This window comes from Nematostella vectensis, chromosome 3 (assembly GCF_932526225.1).
Source record: "Nematostella vectensis chromosome 3, jaNemVect1.1, whole genome shotgun sequence".
Lineage (NCBI taxonomy): Eukaryota > Metazoa > Cnidaria > Anthozoa > Actiniaria > Edwardsiidae > Nematostella > Nematostella vectensis.
Window position 1 is genome coordinate 19,318,386 of NC_064036.1, and position 16,077 is coordinate 19,334,462.

Sequence of the window (16,077 nt, forward strand, 5' to 3'; positions counted from 1 at the left end):
TATATCACTCTCTTTACTCATTACAATAACAACTCTTAACAATTTCATAATATTGCTGTTCGCTTTTGTGCTAGCCAGCAAATCATCCGTTGAGTCACAACCAAACCTATCGCTACCTACACAACCAAACCTATCGCTACCTACACAACCAAACCTATCGCTATTTGGGAGGGGGCAGTACAGCTCCGCCAGGCCTGAAAAAACTTCAAAAGTCAAACGTGTGCTAAACCCTTACCCAGATGGGTCACGATCTGTATTATTTATTTACAGTAGCTTTGCGCATCACTCGAGGGGGCTGAAAGGATTGAAGAATTGCTCAGTATCAAGATCTTCTTTTCCTTCTATCAGAGATGTCATCAATATTACCTGAGCCTAGGTCTAAACCGATATAACTTTCACTATCTTTGATTCGCAAGAGTTCGGTCGCATAAGCAGAACTGTCATCACCTGTACGTAAGCTCAGGTTGCTTTCATTTTAATAATGCATCGATGATATCTTTTCACCCTGAATATACAAGTTCAAAGTAGTTGCAGATGTTATCAGTTCTCCACCACTTTCGCCTATACATGGCACATTACTCTCGCAGATTACGGCCTTTGGCGCCCGCTTGCTGGCCGGCTGATTTATACGGGTCCTGCCACGCCGGAGTCGACCTCTGATTCGAAGCTTAGCACGTTGATTTTCATGTACTTTGAAGTGCCTTCTCTGATCAGACGCGTAGTGAAAACGTTCCCTGCACTCACTGCATTCATATGACTTCTCGTCACATTGCCCTTCCGAATGCTTCTTGAAGTCCATAAACAAGGCGAAGGCTTTGCCACAATCGTTACATCTCTAAGGCTTATTGCCACAAGAATCTTCCATATGTCGCTTTAAATTGCAAGCCTTTTTAAACGCTTTACCACATTGATCACAAGAAAATGGCTTTTCTCCGGAATGAATTCGGAGGTGCTCATTTAAGTGACCTCGCTGGGCAAACGTCTTGTCGCAGTGAACACATTTATTAGGCTTCTCCCCACTGTGCGACAAGCTGTACTTTTTAAAAAGGGAATGATAAGCAAACGTCTGGTCGCATTCCGTGCATTTATATGGCTTGTGTTCAGAATGGTATGTTTTCGCATGTTGCACAAGGCTGCGAACTCGTCTAAAAGAACGGCTGCAAAACTTGCATTGATAGGGTTTGTCACCAGAACCCATGATCATGTCCTGCGATGCAAGCCTGGTTGACGCACTATCAGTGCATGTCTCCTTTTGATCAATCCTCGGGTCAAGGGTCTCACTACATTTATCGCACATACCGCCAATGTGCCCACAAGGTTTATAGAAAGTCTTACCACAGCGGTCACATTTAAATGCATCCTCACCGGAATGGATGCGGCGGTGTACATTCAGATGCCCAAGCTGAGTAAACCTCTTCTCGCAAAGATCGCATTTATATGGCTTCTCAGTCAAGTGGCAGGCTGCGTGGCGTTTGAGATCAGAGGGGTAAGAGAATAACTTACCACACTCAGCACATTCATGTCGGTTAACATCATGATCCTTCATGTGCCTTTTACGTTTTCCAGGTGTCGAGTACGACATGCCACAGATATCACATTTAAACGGCCTATCACCGGAATGGAAAAGAGAGTGTCGTTTAAGTTGCCACGGCTTGGTAAACCGTTTGTCGCATTCGTCACACTGCAAGCCTGATTTGTCACCAGGCTGGCCACCATCATCAGGAGCAGATTGGTGATGCCCTTTACTCTTGGTACCAGCTGTTGTCTGTTCAGTTGTAAGGTCTTCAGGCACTTGCTGGTTATGGTCGTTTCCATCGACTGTCTGTTTTAGAGATGAGTCATCCTGTCAAATAGCAACGAAATTGTTATTATGATTAACAGGCTAATAATAACGATTCAAATAAGTTAAGTTACTTTTTACATCTATCATAAAAGGCGTGAAAACACAGGACACGAGATTGTACCGTAGTGGTCGCAAAAATACAGCATAGTTTTTTTTCCGTTGTGTGCAGAAAAAAAATAGGGTTACATAACCAATACAGGACCTAGCATGAGGTGAGCGAAGCACACGCCTCTAAACCATTCATGAAAGAACCAAGCTGAAACTTGAGGTACTGTACTGCATTCATTAAAATTAATTAATTTGAAAAATATTATTGGGCTGTGTGGAACAAAATGATCTGCGTTGTACTTTCCATGCCATTTTATGAACCAAATCTAGGTTTCTACACTAAAAATCATACATCATCCTATAGCAGAAACAAAAAAGATACTCAGACTTGAAACATGTACCAACACATAAATACATGTTACAACACCAGGTTGTGATTTCTACCATTATTACTATTCTGTCTTTTTGCCCCAAGAGCAATACTTCTATAAAATAATTTGCTGATCTCTATGGTTAAAGCTGAGTCCTTAGCAGCTTTTAAAACTTGCACTCCATCATTAGCTGTATGTATGTACAGTATTACCACAATTGTGGCATGTAAGTATCATCGTGTCAAAAATCAAAATAAAAGATTAAAGATTTGGGACCAAATCAGTCACATCCCAGATTTAATTTTTTACAAATATGTCAAACCATGCTTGTGAGTTGTTTGTAGAATATCATCATTATGGATGGACTCCTCTTATACGTTTCTTACTCTAAGGTTTTTACCTGAGGCTGGCGGTGTATCAACAAATGCTGATTCAGATGACCACGCTGGGTATATCTCTTGTCACAGTGATCACATTTATAAGGCCTCTCACCAGTGTGTGAAAAACTGTGCTTTGTAAGAAGAGATTGAAAAGCAAAGGATTTGTCACATTCTGTGCATTTATATGGTTTGTTCTCTGAGTGGTATGTCTTGGCATGTTGCAACAGGCTGAACATTTGTTTGAAACAATGGCCACATTGTTCACATTCATATGGCTTCTTGGCTGAGCTTGTGTCCAGTGGCGATGATGCAAGTTGAGGCAAATAGCTTCTAGAGATGTCATAATTCTCTTGAGTCTTTGTGCATCCATCACACATACCCCCAAGATGACCATAAGGTTTATAGAAAGTCTTACAACATTGATCACATTTGAATGCTTCCTCCCCGTAATGGCTGCGCTGGTGTACATTCAAATGCCCAGGCTGAGTAAACCTCTTCTCACAAAGATCACATTTATATGGCTTCTCAGTCAAGTGGCTAGCTGCATGGCGTTTAAGAGCACAAGGGTAGAGGAAAGACTTGCCACACACGGGACATTCATGCCACTTTACTTCGTGTTCCTTTATATGACGTGTCAGGTTGTAAGGCCGAGAATAGCACTTGCCACACTGGTCACACTTGTATGGTTTGTCACCAGCATGTAGGAGCATGTGCCGTTTGAACTGCCACAGCTTAGTAAATTGTCTTTCGCATTCAAAACATTTAAACACTGTTTTCTGATCAGGGTGCTTGTAGCCGCCATCAACACGCATCATCATCATCGCCACTACCTTCACCAGCCATTATCATCATCATCATGATCATCATCGCCCCTTCTTTCATCAGCCATTATTTAGTCACAGGCTACATATATCCTGTGAAAAGAGTGCTTTTGTTATTTTCAAAATAAACTTTTCCTTACTTTCTCAGAACATTTCCCCTGCAAGAAATACTTCATACAGGTTACTGATGGTCAATTTGCTGAGTAGTACATGTTTTATTTCTATATATATTTACAATTGATGAACTCCATAAGTCAACCACATCATGTCCCCTGCTAGCAGAGCTTTTTTCCTACTGTATTTGTTTCTATTAGTTCACTTATCCATATTGCGAGTCTGTTGTTTCGTGTTCTTGTTTGTTTATGTCTGCAGGAGAAAACTCTGAAGAAGACAACCATTCTTACTATTTTTATGTATGGTGTTAGTTGTGAGCATTCTCGCTAAAAGTTCTGGAAATCTGATCGCTTGAGATTTGATAGCCACTGTCAGCAGAGGTTTCTCCTAATGGGAATGCAAAAGAACAGACTCTGAACCATGCAGTAAGTATAATTTTAAAGGACAAGAATATAAAAACACAAGCTAGGACCCTTAGCGAACAGGGAACACATTAAAACAAGCCTTAAAATAGTTTTTTCTTTGTGGCTTTGGCCATCTTATTTCTGTCTATGACAATTGACTGCTTTTGTTATCAGCATCCTTGGAGAGTAATTTCTATCAGGCAACACAGCCCCACACTACCCCAGTAGTTTCTTGGATAGTTAAATCATCTGATCATAATTGGCAAAAATCCTAACGAGGACTGGGGAATTCCGTCGAATATATTTTGTATTCTTTTGCGATTATCTGGCTAAATAAAAAAAACTGCTGGACAAGATGGAATTCTACAAATTCCAAGGATTAGAAAATAATAAACATACAACTGGTAGCTAAATTTAAATCTGGATAGGAGAACATCGTATAAGTTGCAAAGTTAGCATTGTTCTCGTTATACAAATACATACTGGAACTAACCGTCGATGTATTATCCGTGTACTAAGCGTTTCACTGTCCAGCAGGAAATGGTAACTACTTTAAGTACGCATCCTGAAGTGTATCATACCGTATCATACCACACCATACGTACACACCATCCACACCATCCACAGCTATCTAAACCATACACAGCCATCCAAACCATACACACCTATCCACACCATACACAGCTATCCACACCATACACAGCCATCCACGCCATACACAGCTATCCACACCATACACAGCTATCCACACCATCCACAGCTATCCACACCATCCACAGCTATCCACACCATCCACAGCTATCCACACCATCCACAGCTATCCACACCATCCACAGCTATCCACACCATACACAGCCATCCACAGCTATCCACACCATACACAGCTATCCACACCATACACAGCTATCCACGCTATACACAGCTATCCACACCATACACAGCCATCCACACCATACACAGCTATCTACACCATACACAGCTATCCACACCATACACATCTATCCACACCATACACAACTATCCACACCATACACAGCCATCCACAGCTATCTACACCATACACAGCCATCCACACCATACACAGCTATCTACACCATACACAGCTATCCACACCATACACAGCTATCCACACCATACAAAACTATCCACACCATACACAGCCATCCACAGCTATCTACACCATACACACCCATCCACACCATACACAGCTATCCACGCTATACACAGCTATCCACACCATACACAGCTATCCACGCTATACACAGCTATCCACACCATACACAGCTATCCACACCATACACAGCTATCCACGCTATACACAGCTATCCACACCATACACAGCTATCCACACCATACACAGCTATCTACACCATACACAGCTATCCACACCATCCACAGCTATCCACACCATACACAGCCATCCACAGCTGTCCACACCATACACAGCTATCCACACCATACACAGCTATCCACGCTATACACAGCTATCCACACCATACACAGCTATCCACGCTATACACAGCTATCCACACCACACACAGCTATCCACACCATACACAGCTATCCACACCATACACAGCTATCCACACCATCCACAGCTATCCACACCATACACAGCCATCCACAGCTATCCACACCATACACAGCTATCCACACCATACACAGCTATCCACACCATCCACAGCTATCCACACCATACACAGCTATCTACACCATACACAGCTATCCACACCATACACAGTCTTCCACACCATACACAGCTATCCACACTATACACACCCATCCCCACCATACACAGCTATCCACACCATACACAGCTATCTACACCATACACAGCTATCCACACCATCCACAGCTATCCACGCTATACACAGCTATCCACACCATACACAGCTATCCACACCATACACAGCTATCCACGCTATACACAGCTATCCACACCATACACAGCTATCCACACCATACACAGCTATCTACACCATACACAGCTATCCACACCATCCACAGCTATCCACACCATACACAGCCATCCACAGCTGTCCACACCATACACAGCTATCCACACCATACACAGCTATCCACGCTATACACAGCTATCCACACCATACACAGCTATCCACGCTATACACAGCTATCCACACCATACACAGCTATCCACACCATACACAGCTATCTACACCATCCACAGCTATCCACACCATCCACAGCTATCCACACCATACACAGCCATCCACAGCTATCCACACCATACACAGCTATCCACACCATACACAGCTATCCACACCATCCACAGCTATCCACACCATACACAGCTATCTACACCATACACAGCTATCCACACCATCCACAGCTATCCACACCATACACAGTCTTCCACACCATACACAGCTATCCACACTATACACACCCATCCCCACCATACACAGCTATCTACACCATACACAGCTATCCACACCATACACATCTATCCACACCATACAAAACTATCCACACCATACACAGCCATCCACAGCTATCTACACTATACACACCCATCCACACCATACACAGCTATCCACGCTATACACAGCTATCCACACCATACACAGCTATCCACGCTATACACAGCTATCCACACCATACACAGCTATCCACACCATACACAGCTATCCACGCTATACACAGCTATCCACACCATACACAGCTATCCACACCATACACAGCTATCTACACCATACACAGCTATCCACACCATCCACAGCTATCCACACCATACACAGCCATCCACAGCTGTCCACACCATACACAGCTATCCACACCATACACAGCTATCCACGCTATACACAGCTATCCACACCATACACAGCTATCCACGCTATACACAGCTATCCACACCATACACAGCTATCCACACCATACACAGCTATCTACACCATCCACAGCTATCCACACCATCCACAGCTATCCACACCATACACAGCCATCCACAGCTATCCACACCATACACAGCTATCCACACCATACACAGCTATCCACACCATCCACAGCTATCCACACCATACACAGCTATCTACACCATACACAGCTATCCACACCATCCACAGCTATCCACACCATACACAGTCTTCCACACCATACACAGCTATCCACACTATACACACCCATCCCCACCATACACAGCTATCCACACCATACACAGCTATCTACACCATACACAGCTATCCACACCATCCACAGCTATCTACACCATACACAGCTATCCACACCATCCACAGCTATCCACACCATACACAGCCATCCACAGCTATCCACACCATACACAGCTATCCACACCATACACAGCCATACACACCATACACAGCTATCTACACCATACACAGCCATCCACACCATCCACAGCTATCTACACCATACACAGCTATCCACACCATCCACAGCTATCCACACCATACACAGCCATCCACAGCTATCCACACCATACACAGCTATCCCCACCATACACAGCTATCCACACCATCCACATCTATCCACACTATACACAACCATACACACCATACACAGCTATCCACACCATACACAGCTATCTACACCATACACAGCCATCCACAGCTATCCACACCATCCACATCTATCCACACTATACACAACCATCCACACCATACACAGCTATCCACACCATACACAGCTATCCACACCATACACAGCTATCCACACCATACAAAGCTATCCACACCATACACACCCATCCACACCATACACAGCTATCTACACCATACACAGCTATCCACACCATCCACAGCTATCCACACCATACACAGCCATCCACAGCTATCCACAACATCCACAGCTATCCACACCATACACAGCTATCCACGCTATATGCAGCTATCCACACCATACACAGCTATCCACACCATCCACAGCTATCCACACCATACACAGCTATCCACAGCTATCCACACCATACAAAGCTATCCAAACCATACACACCCATCCACACCATACACAGCTATCTACACCATACACAGCTATCCACACCATCCACAGATATCCACACCATACACAGCCATCCACAGCTATCCACACCATCCACAGCTATCCACACCATACACAGCTATCCACGCTATACACAGTATCCACACCATACACAGCTATCCACACCATACACAGCTATCTACACCATACACAGCTATCCACACCATCCACAGCTATCCACACCATCCACAGCCATCCACAGCTATCCACGCCATACACAGCTATCCACACCATACACAGCTATCCACACCATCCACATCTATCCACACTATACACAACCATACACACCATACACAGCTATCCACACTATACACAGCTATCTACACCATACACAGCCATCCACAGCTATCCACACCATCCACATCTATCCACACTATACACAACCATACACACCATACACAGCTATCCACACCATACACAGCCATGCACACCATACACAGTCATACACACCATCCACAGCTATCCACACCATCCACAGCTATCCACACCATACACAACTATCCACGCTATCCACAGCTATCCACACCATACACAGAATGACTTGGGAACGAGAGTAAATTTGCGCACGCGCATAGTCCGATCATCACCACTTGGACAGTCTTGTTGAATGACTTCAACTCAAAATGGTAAGCAATATAGTATATATACGGCGTTGGTGGGCCAAGGCCTAACTTGACAGGACATGGCAAACATATAAAAACTAAATTGGAGCTATTGTACGATTGCAATTAGTCTTTCTATGTGCCATTTTCGCCCACATTTTTATTTATTCACTTATACTCGTTTTCAGTCACACGTGCACCCTGTGCTTTTCGTTTCCGAGTCGCAACTGGTTTTTGGTGGACGTCAATCAAACACTTTCGACGGGCTCACGGGCTAGCAAATATGGCGGACGGATGTTTCTCTAACTCATTTTACAACTAGATCTAAGGAAAAATGGTTAAATCATTTGATAATGCCCTTAGGTGGAGAGTAATTTTCCTCAGGGAGAAAGGTTTCACCTTCGATGAAATTGCAGAGACACTGAGCGCCAGCAAGCGCTTTGTTTATAAGATCACTCGTTTGTATAGAAATACTCGTGGTGTAAGCGATGCAAGAAAACGGAAGTCGAAGGCTCGCCTCATAAATGGTAAGTCAAGAAATTGTGGGGCAGCATTTACCAAATATTTTTTTTTATAGAAATAGCTGTTCTCTATTCTTTTCCAGCTAACGATTTACTGCTAATCAGGCGCCTTATTGATGAGTACCCGGGACTTTACCTAGATGAAATACAAACTTGGCTTGAGCATTTTACAGGCTGCACATTCTCTGTTCCTTCCCTTGATAGATGTTTGAAGAGGATGGGGTTGTCAGTGCAAAAGGTAATTGTTTGCTGGTGTGTACAATGTTTTTTATATAAAGTAAGATGGCAGCAAAATTAGTTATCTTGAAATTATTTTGTTTTAAATCAAATTACAGATGCACATCGTTACTCGCCAAAGAAACGAGTTCGAACGTGCCACCTACCGAAGATTTATTTCGCAATTCAAACCAAATCAGCTACTCTTCATTGACGAGTCATCGAAGGATGAAAGAACAATCCAGGTACGTGCAGTCCATCTTTTCATTTGGAGTTAATTATGGAATTACTCAGGATTGGCTGAAGGGGGGGGGGGGGGGGGGGGGTATACATATCATATTGGATAATGATAGTATTTGACGATCTTTCAATAAGAAATGACCCACTTTTTGGCTGGAAAGGGGGGGGGGGGGAGGGTATGTGCAACCCTGTGCATCACAGTCCTGTGTATGCGCCTGGCACCATCCAATTGAATTTTCATGAAATGATGAACACTGCACTGTGGAGCCTTCTTTCGCAGATTTCTACAATTGTTTATTGAGTGTAGTCCCTAACATGTATATTCAACTTTCGTCCTAGGTCAACCCTTTTCTAAATTTGGTTGGCCTACAATGAACCTTGTTTGGACTGCTTCTAAAGGTCCATTATAAGGCCGTAGCAGGGGGACCGCTATGGCTATGATTATAATTCTTACAATCCACAAAGAGACAGGATACTATCAAATTATTTTTCATCTTCACAATGTACAATTCCAAAAAAAAATTCCATTTTCTGACCATAGAGGGAATGCACATATACTCCCAGCTCCTCAGGAATTCCCAAGGAAATCAAGTGGTTTGAAAATTTACACTTATAACCATCTGAAAATCTGATTTCCTTTCTGAAATTGCACATTATTACAGGCCAGAATACATTCTTTGAGTACAGTGGAAACCCGCGAGTAAGAACCTGTGTTTTGTTAGATTCGCCTGAACAGGTGGTTCTTATTTCGGTGGAAAACAAATTAAAAATCCAGCTCCAAAACCAAGTGGTAACCAAGCCTCATTTTCTATCAAGCCCACCCCTCCCCCACTGATTACGCCTTCAAGAACAGAACATATTTACAAATATTGCCTAGGATTCTTTACACTGCTGTGCATCTCTAAATAATAATTTTAGAAAATAATAACCTGTTATTCACTTTCTAGGCTAAACAGGTTCTTTTTTTCAATGTCACCTGGTCAGAGATCCGAGATAAAACAAAATTAAAATTTGTTTTGTGCCCCCCCCCCCCCCTCCCAATATTTTTTTTGCTTCCGCTACCCATGGTAGGACACAAAATATTTATACATGGAACACAGTGAACTTGTGTGAACACAGAGTTGACACAATTATGCCCTGGGACAAGGTTTCAAGCACTCCTTTGTTTGAGAGTTGTTTTATGGTCCCCAGATTGCATATAATCATATACACTTATGATTTGTCTAACCTGGCTTATCTGCATTTTTTTAGAGGAAGTTTGGTCGTGAACTGTGTGGAAAGCGTCTATCTCATGTGGGAAATTTCACACGTGGTACACGTTTCAGTGTTCTTGCTGCTGTGTCTATGGATGGCATAAAGGGTGCACATGCTATTGAAGGAGCGTATGACACTGCAGGCTTTGAATTTGCAATGGAAACATTTGTGGCTCCATCAATTGGTTCATGTGCAAATGGAGAAGATTGTTCTGTGGTAGTAATGGACAACTGTGCCATACATAAATCTGATCACCTTCTTAGAATTATCCGCGAGAGAGGGGGTATAGCAGTCTTTTTGCCTTAAGTATGGCATTTCATCCTCTGGTGCAGGGGTATTTTCCTCTAAAATTTCACTTACGAGAAAAATAGGAAAAGTTATCCATTGATGAATGTTATATCCTATTTTAAAAGGAATAAGTATTGATTAGATAAGCATCACAGATAACTCTTATGGGACCTGGCTCTTGGCATTGTTAAAAGCCCCATGATTTGTTGAACAACCATACTCAGCTTTCGAATTTTGACCAAGTTTGTTCCAGGTGCCTTTTTGCAAGTGAAATGTAAAAGGAAAATACAGTACCTCTGGATCTTCAATGATGATATTGCATTTATGTAACTGTTTAATATCTTAAGGTTAATAACAATTTAGCTCTACAACCGAAATTCTTTTTTTTCTCTCTGAGCAATGCTATATTTCCACACATTCATAATTAATAACACATTCAAAGCTGGAAATTACTGCCGTTATCAGACACATATGATCAAAATTGCCAAATGCCCACCTGCCAATCAGATATTGTCCAGCAAATTGTGTGACATGCTCAAACTTCCATGTATGTTCTTGGCCAGTATATAACAAAATATTTCATACAAAACTTTGGAAGCAGGTAATTTTTTTTTTTTCTTTGAAGGGGGGGGGGGTATAAAACCTGGAGCTCCTTCAGACCCTCCTGCCAATCATCTTTCTACTATCTTTTTCTTCCAGACCATATTCACCAGATTTGAACCCAATAGAAGGATGCTTTGGTACTGCAAAGAAATGGATGCTCAGGCACAGGCATATGGCAGAAAGATACCCCAAAAGATGTTTTGAAATGGCACTGTTTAATGTAAGCATAAAAGCAACAGTTTATTTATAGAATAGTCAAATGTTATTTTTTAGTACAGACATCAATCAAACAAGAAATCATTTTAATCACATTATTCCTTAAATTTGAAAAACTGCTTGTACACAAGCTTTGTTTAATTACATGTTTTCAAGATCCACATCAGTGCAATTCATTAGTATTGGATGCATCTGAAAGTATAAACATTGCAAACTAATGTTGAAAGGACCATAATCCCTATAGCAGTACCTATATTGTATTGTACCTATAGGAGCTTCCATCCTGAACATAAGGATGAACAAAAAAAAAAAATAACAAAAAAAAAACATAACAAACAACATCTTTTTTTTTCAGCTTTCCTCCGAAGTTTGCAGAAACAATGTCCTTGACTGTGGATACGTTTAGCCTGCATAGAACTCAACAAGAAATGTAAACTACCCTTTTATAATATGTATAATAGGTTAAAATGTAAGCAGTATTGGCAGATCCAAACATTAACATTTACAGTACTTGTAGATGACCTCAAATGTAAAGTAAATCACACAAGCATGTACAGTGAGATGAGTTGCATTACATTCTAATGACATGCACTAAACTGAGATTGCAGACGACCTGTTAAACCCACGAGCTTTCAATCTGTAGATCTCTGGTACCAGAGAGATACAGTCCTCTTCTGATATCCCAGTTGACATGAGTAGTTGCCTTCCAAATTGTGGATGGATAAATGCTTCTAGCATTGGGCCATAAACGGAACTGTCAGAAAATGTCTTGACATACTTTGGTAACTGAATGGACTCAATCCAGGAGCGACAGTCCGCTTCAGTCATCTGGGCCAGTGCTGTGAAAATATTGACATCACAGTTAATTAATGTGATACTAGTGCTCATGTGAAAGGAACCTGTTCATGTGACTGTGTCATTCATGCAACAACCTATACCCCCCCCCCCACACCCACACACACAATTGTGGAATTGCCCCCAAAACATTTGGAATTTCCAGAAATAAAAAAGTAAAGGAAATGATTCCAGTATTAATATTGTACCAACTATTGAACAACACGATGTTACAATATAGACATAACATACTATACCTTTGCCTGCAGCAGCATGGGCTGGCATACCAGTTGTTTGCTGCCTTGGGAGCTGTTTGGAGTTCAAATCACTCAATCAGTAATATAAGAGTTAGAGTATAGAGAGGTTTTCATAAACCCCTGAAACACTCTTCGGTTTATTTATCACTAATACACTGTAATGTCACCATGACCAACCTGCAATGTTGTTGATTGTGCCAGCATAATCATTATAGCAGATTGAAGTGTTTCACTCCGTTTTGCTTCTAGAGCCATCATCATTTCAAAGTTACTGTTGCCTGATTGGCTTGACTGGGGTGACCGTTCCTTTTGGGACCCAGGTGATAGCCTTCTGCTCTTGGGTGGTTCTATCACAACAGCAATGTGCTCTTCCCAATTAGGTTCATCATTGACACCTCCACTGTTACCGCTCATTATCTCATCTGTCCAGAGTGTTAGATGTTTAGCACAAAAGCGCCAAAGCACACCTCTTTTTTCCAAATCTTTTACCAGTTGTACATGGGTGGTATTCCAGAGCCTATTTTCATCTGCATTGGCCCCCATGTCCAAGCGACGCTTCCTTGTATTCCCTCCAGTGCCACCAGTTTCTCCGGTACCTGTTTAATTTTTTTTTTTCAGTATATTCCATATAGGGCATCTGACAAGATGTGGAAAGTTTCTGATGTGCTTATTAGAGGTCACATTGCATGCTAAATATAGCAAATTGTGTACTGAAAATGCTGTCTTAATTCCTTCATTTCTGGACAAAACTGCAATTCCCTCATGTCATTGTACAACTTTCAAGTTACCATAAAAAGGACAAATATAAATGGAAAAATGCAAGTTCAAACTCTTCCTTTGTCCAACTTTGCACCTTCATTACATATATATCACAAACAATTACAATAATTATTCTAAAATAAATTTATGTACAAGGCATAAAAGATATAATACTCCCCATGAACTATACTTTTCAGCCCAACGTTACCTGCATTTTTGTCGATGCTTATTGCTCGACAGGCGAGTTTGATGTTTCCCCGCTTGTACTCAGCCTTACAGCTCATCAAGTCGTCTTCACTGCGTAGAGTTATTGGCTGCTTTTTAGGAGCCAAAAGAGACCCTTCACTGGTGTGTATATCAGTGACGGACACTCATACGATCTTATCAGGGAGATTATTTCTGGCGGTTCAGCTGTGTCACTGACACCATGCAGAACATTAGCTGTGTGGCTCACTTTCATCTCTGAAGAAATTTCATGAAGGAAGATGTCAAGTTTCTTGGCTAGTTTTTCCAGCAGCTTTGGTGATCTTCTTGGGGTGCCCACAGGAGCTGAATGACAAAAGAAGAATTATGCCAATCATACCCCATTTCATAGCATACATTATACCAAAAGAAAAACAAAATGGCACCCTAAAATAGCTTGGTGCATACATATACCATCCTGAGGGTACAGCTCAAATTACCCCTAGAAAATACCACATACAAATATGACAGTGACACCTACCTATCTGATATAAGGAGAGATATTGGGGGGGGGGGGGGGGCTGAATGAATGTCTTTCATATCTTTTATTTTCTGAGGGGATGGCCTAGGGGAATGTTTTGCCACAAATCCTTTGGCGAGGGCCTTGATTAATTTTTGCATTTCTTTTACTCTGATGATGGAATTCTCTGTAGTGCTGGAGAGTCTAGGCATAGTGCAAATAATTTCGGGTGTGTCATAACATAATCCCCAAATTTGGTATAAAAATGGAACCTAGAAGCCATTGTTTTACGGTAGTCGACGGCCATATAAAGGACGGCTGACTTTTTTTCTTCCCACTGGCGTGTTGTAAAGGGTATTCATTCAGCACGGAGCTCATATCACTATAACCTCTGGAATGCCGATGCCATTGTTTCATTAGCTTCGAGAGCGTGAGACCAAAATAGAGCGTGAAGTAGGAAAAAAAAACCCATGAAATGGCGGGAGAGCAGCCCTCGGCCTCGCTGAAGGGATTTGATTGACGTCTATCAAAAACCAGTCGCGACTCGGAAACGAAAAGCACAGGGTGCACGTGTGACTGAAAACGAGTGTAACCTAACCTCAATCTTTTTACATATACTTTGATAATCAGAATTCAAGAAATTAGATTAGCGGTCAGATTAAGAATACAAGAGAACTAGGTTAGCGGTCAGATTCAAATTTAATGTACTTTGAGAGTATTTCCTATCCACCAAAAAATCATTTAGCGTTCATCTTTCTAACTTTTGCCCAGGATTCTTTGTTGTTGGCAAAAACGTAGTTCTTGTTGTTTCACGGATAACCCGACTTCTCAAGTTAATTTTATTTTAATTAATAATCCCGGCATATTTGACATTGAATGGGGCACCAAAAATATTAAACCTTTATCTGAGAGCAATATTCCAATGACAGCTGTATGGTGTGGATAGCTGTGTATGGTGTAGATAGACGTGGATAGCTGTGGACAGCTGTGTATGGTGTGGATAGCTGTGTATGGTGTGGATAGCTGTGTATGGTGTGGATAGCTGTGGATGGTGTGGATAGCTGTGGATGGTGTGGATAGCTGTGGATGGTGTGGATAGCTGTGGATGGCTGTTTATGGTGTGGATAGCTGTGGATGGTGTGGATAGCTGTGGATGGTGTGTATGGCTGTGTATGGTGTGCATGGCTGTGTATGGTGTGGATAGCTGTGTATGGTGTGTATGGTTGTGTATAGTGTGGATAGATGTGGATGGTGTGGATAGCTGTGGATGGCTGTGTATGGTGTAGATAGCTGTGTATAGTGTGGATAGCTGTGTATGGTGTGTATGGTTGTGTATAGTGTGGATAGATGTGGATGGTGTGGATAGCTGTGTATGGTGTGGATAGCTGTGTATGGTGTGGATAGCTGTGGATGGCTGTGGATGGTGTGGATAGCTGTGGATGGTGTGGATAGCTGTGTATGGTGAAGATAGCTGTGTATGGTGTGGATAGCTGTGTATGGTGTGGATAGCTGTGTATAGCGTGGATAGCTGTGTGGTGTGGATAGCTGTGGATGGTGTGGATAGCTGTGGATGGCTGTGTATGGTGTGA

General features: G+C 42.1%; 2 protein-coding genes and 2 long non-coding RNA genes across 7 annotated transcripts; 1 reads left to right on the plus strand and 3 right to left on the minus strand.

Moving 5' to 3' along the window:
* LOC5509035 (zinc finger protein 91-like) lies at positions 1 to 4,523 on the minus strand. 2 transcript variants are annotated; one of them, XM_048725461.1, is made up of 3 exons: positions 4,475 to 4,523; positions 2,663 to 3,556; positions 1 to 1,843 (listed from the first exon to the last, which is right to left on the minus strand). In XM_048725461.1, the coding sequence occupies exons 2-3, from the start codon at positions 3,461 to 3,463 to the stop codon at positions 836 to 838; spliced, it is 1,809 nt and encodes a 602-aa protein (XP_048581418.1). In that variant the 5' UTR covers positions 3,464 to 3,556; positions 4,475 to 4,523; the 3' UTR covers positions 1 to 835. The 2 variants fall into 2 exon arrangements, with proteins under 2 accessions (XP_048581418.1, XP_048581419.1); XM_048725462.1 differs by having other exon boundaries at positions 4,465 to 4,523.
* A 4,293-nt stretch (positions 4,524 to 8,816) lies between these two features.
* LOC125556694 lies at positions 8,817 to 12,495 on the plus strand. Of its 3 annotated transcripts, none has more exons than XR_007307356.1 (6): positions 8,817 to 9,124; positions 9,202 to 9,356; positions 9,454 to 9,579; positions 10,826 to 10,886; positions 11,816 to 11,939; positions 12,291 to 12,495. XR_007307356.1 is itself a non-coding variant. In XM_048725427.1 (6 exons), the coding sequence occupies exons 1-5, from the start codon at positions 8,932 to 8,934 to the stop codon at positions 11,921 to 11,923; spliced, it is 801 nt and encodes a 266-aa protein (XP_048581384.1). In that variant the 5' UTR covers positions 8,822 to 8,931; the 3' UTR covers positions 11,924 to 11,939; positions 12,291 to 12,495. The 3 variants fall into 3 exon arrangements, 1 of the variants encoding a protein (XP_048581384.1); XM_048725427.1 differs by having other exon boundaries at positions 8,822 to 9,124; positions 10,826 to 11,044; XR_007307355.1 differs by having other exon boundaries at positions 8,829 to 9,124; positions 10,826 to 11,111.
* Positions 11,918 to 13,169, minus strand: LOC125561319. Its single transcript, XR_007307358.1, has 2 exons — positions 13,027 to 13,169; positions 11,918 to 12,774 (listed from the first exon to the last, which is right to left on the minus strand). It is a non-coding gene; the product is annotated as an uncharacterized LOC125561319 (long non-coding RNA).
* Positions 13,170 to 13,333: 164 nt separating this feature from the next.
* LOC125561318 lies at positions 13,334 to 15,475 on the minus strand. Its single transcript, XR_007307357.1, has 2 exons — positions 13,994 to 15,475; positions 13,334 to 13,622 (listed from the first exon to the last, which is right to left on the minus strand). It is a non-coding gene; the product is annotated as an uncharacterized LOC125561318 (long non-coding RNA).
* Between the last annotated feature and the right edge of the window lie 602 nt (positions 15,476 to 16,077).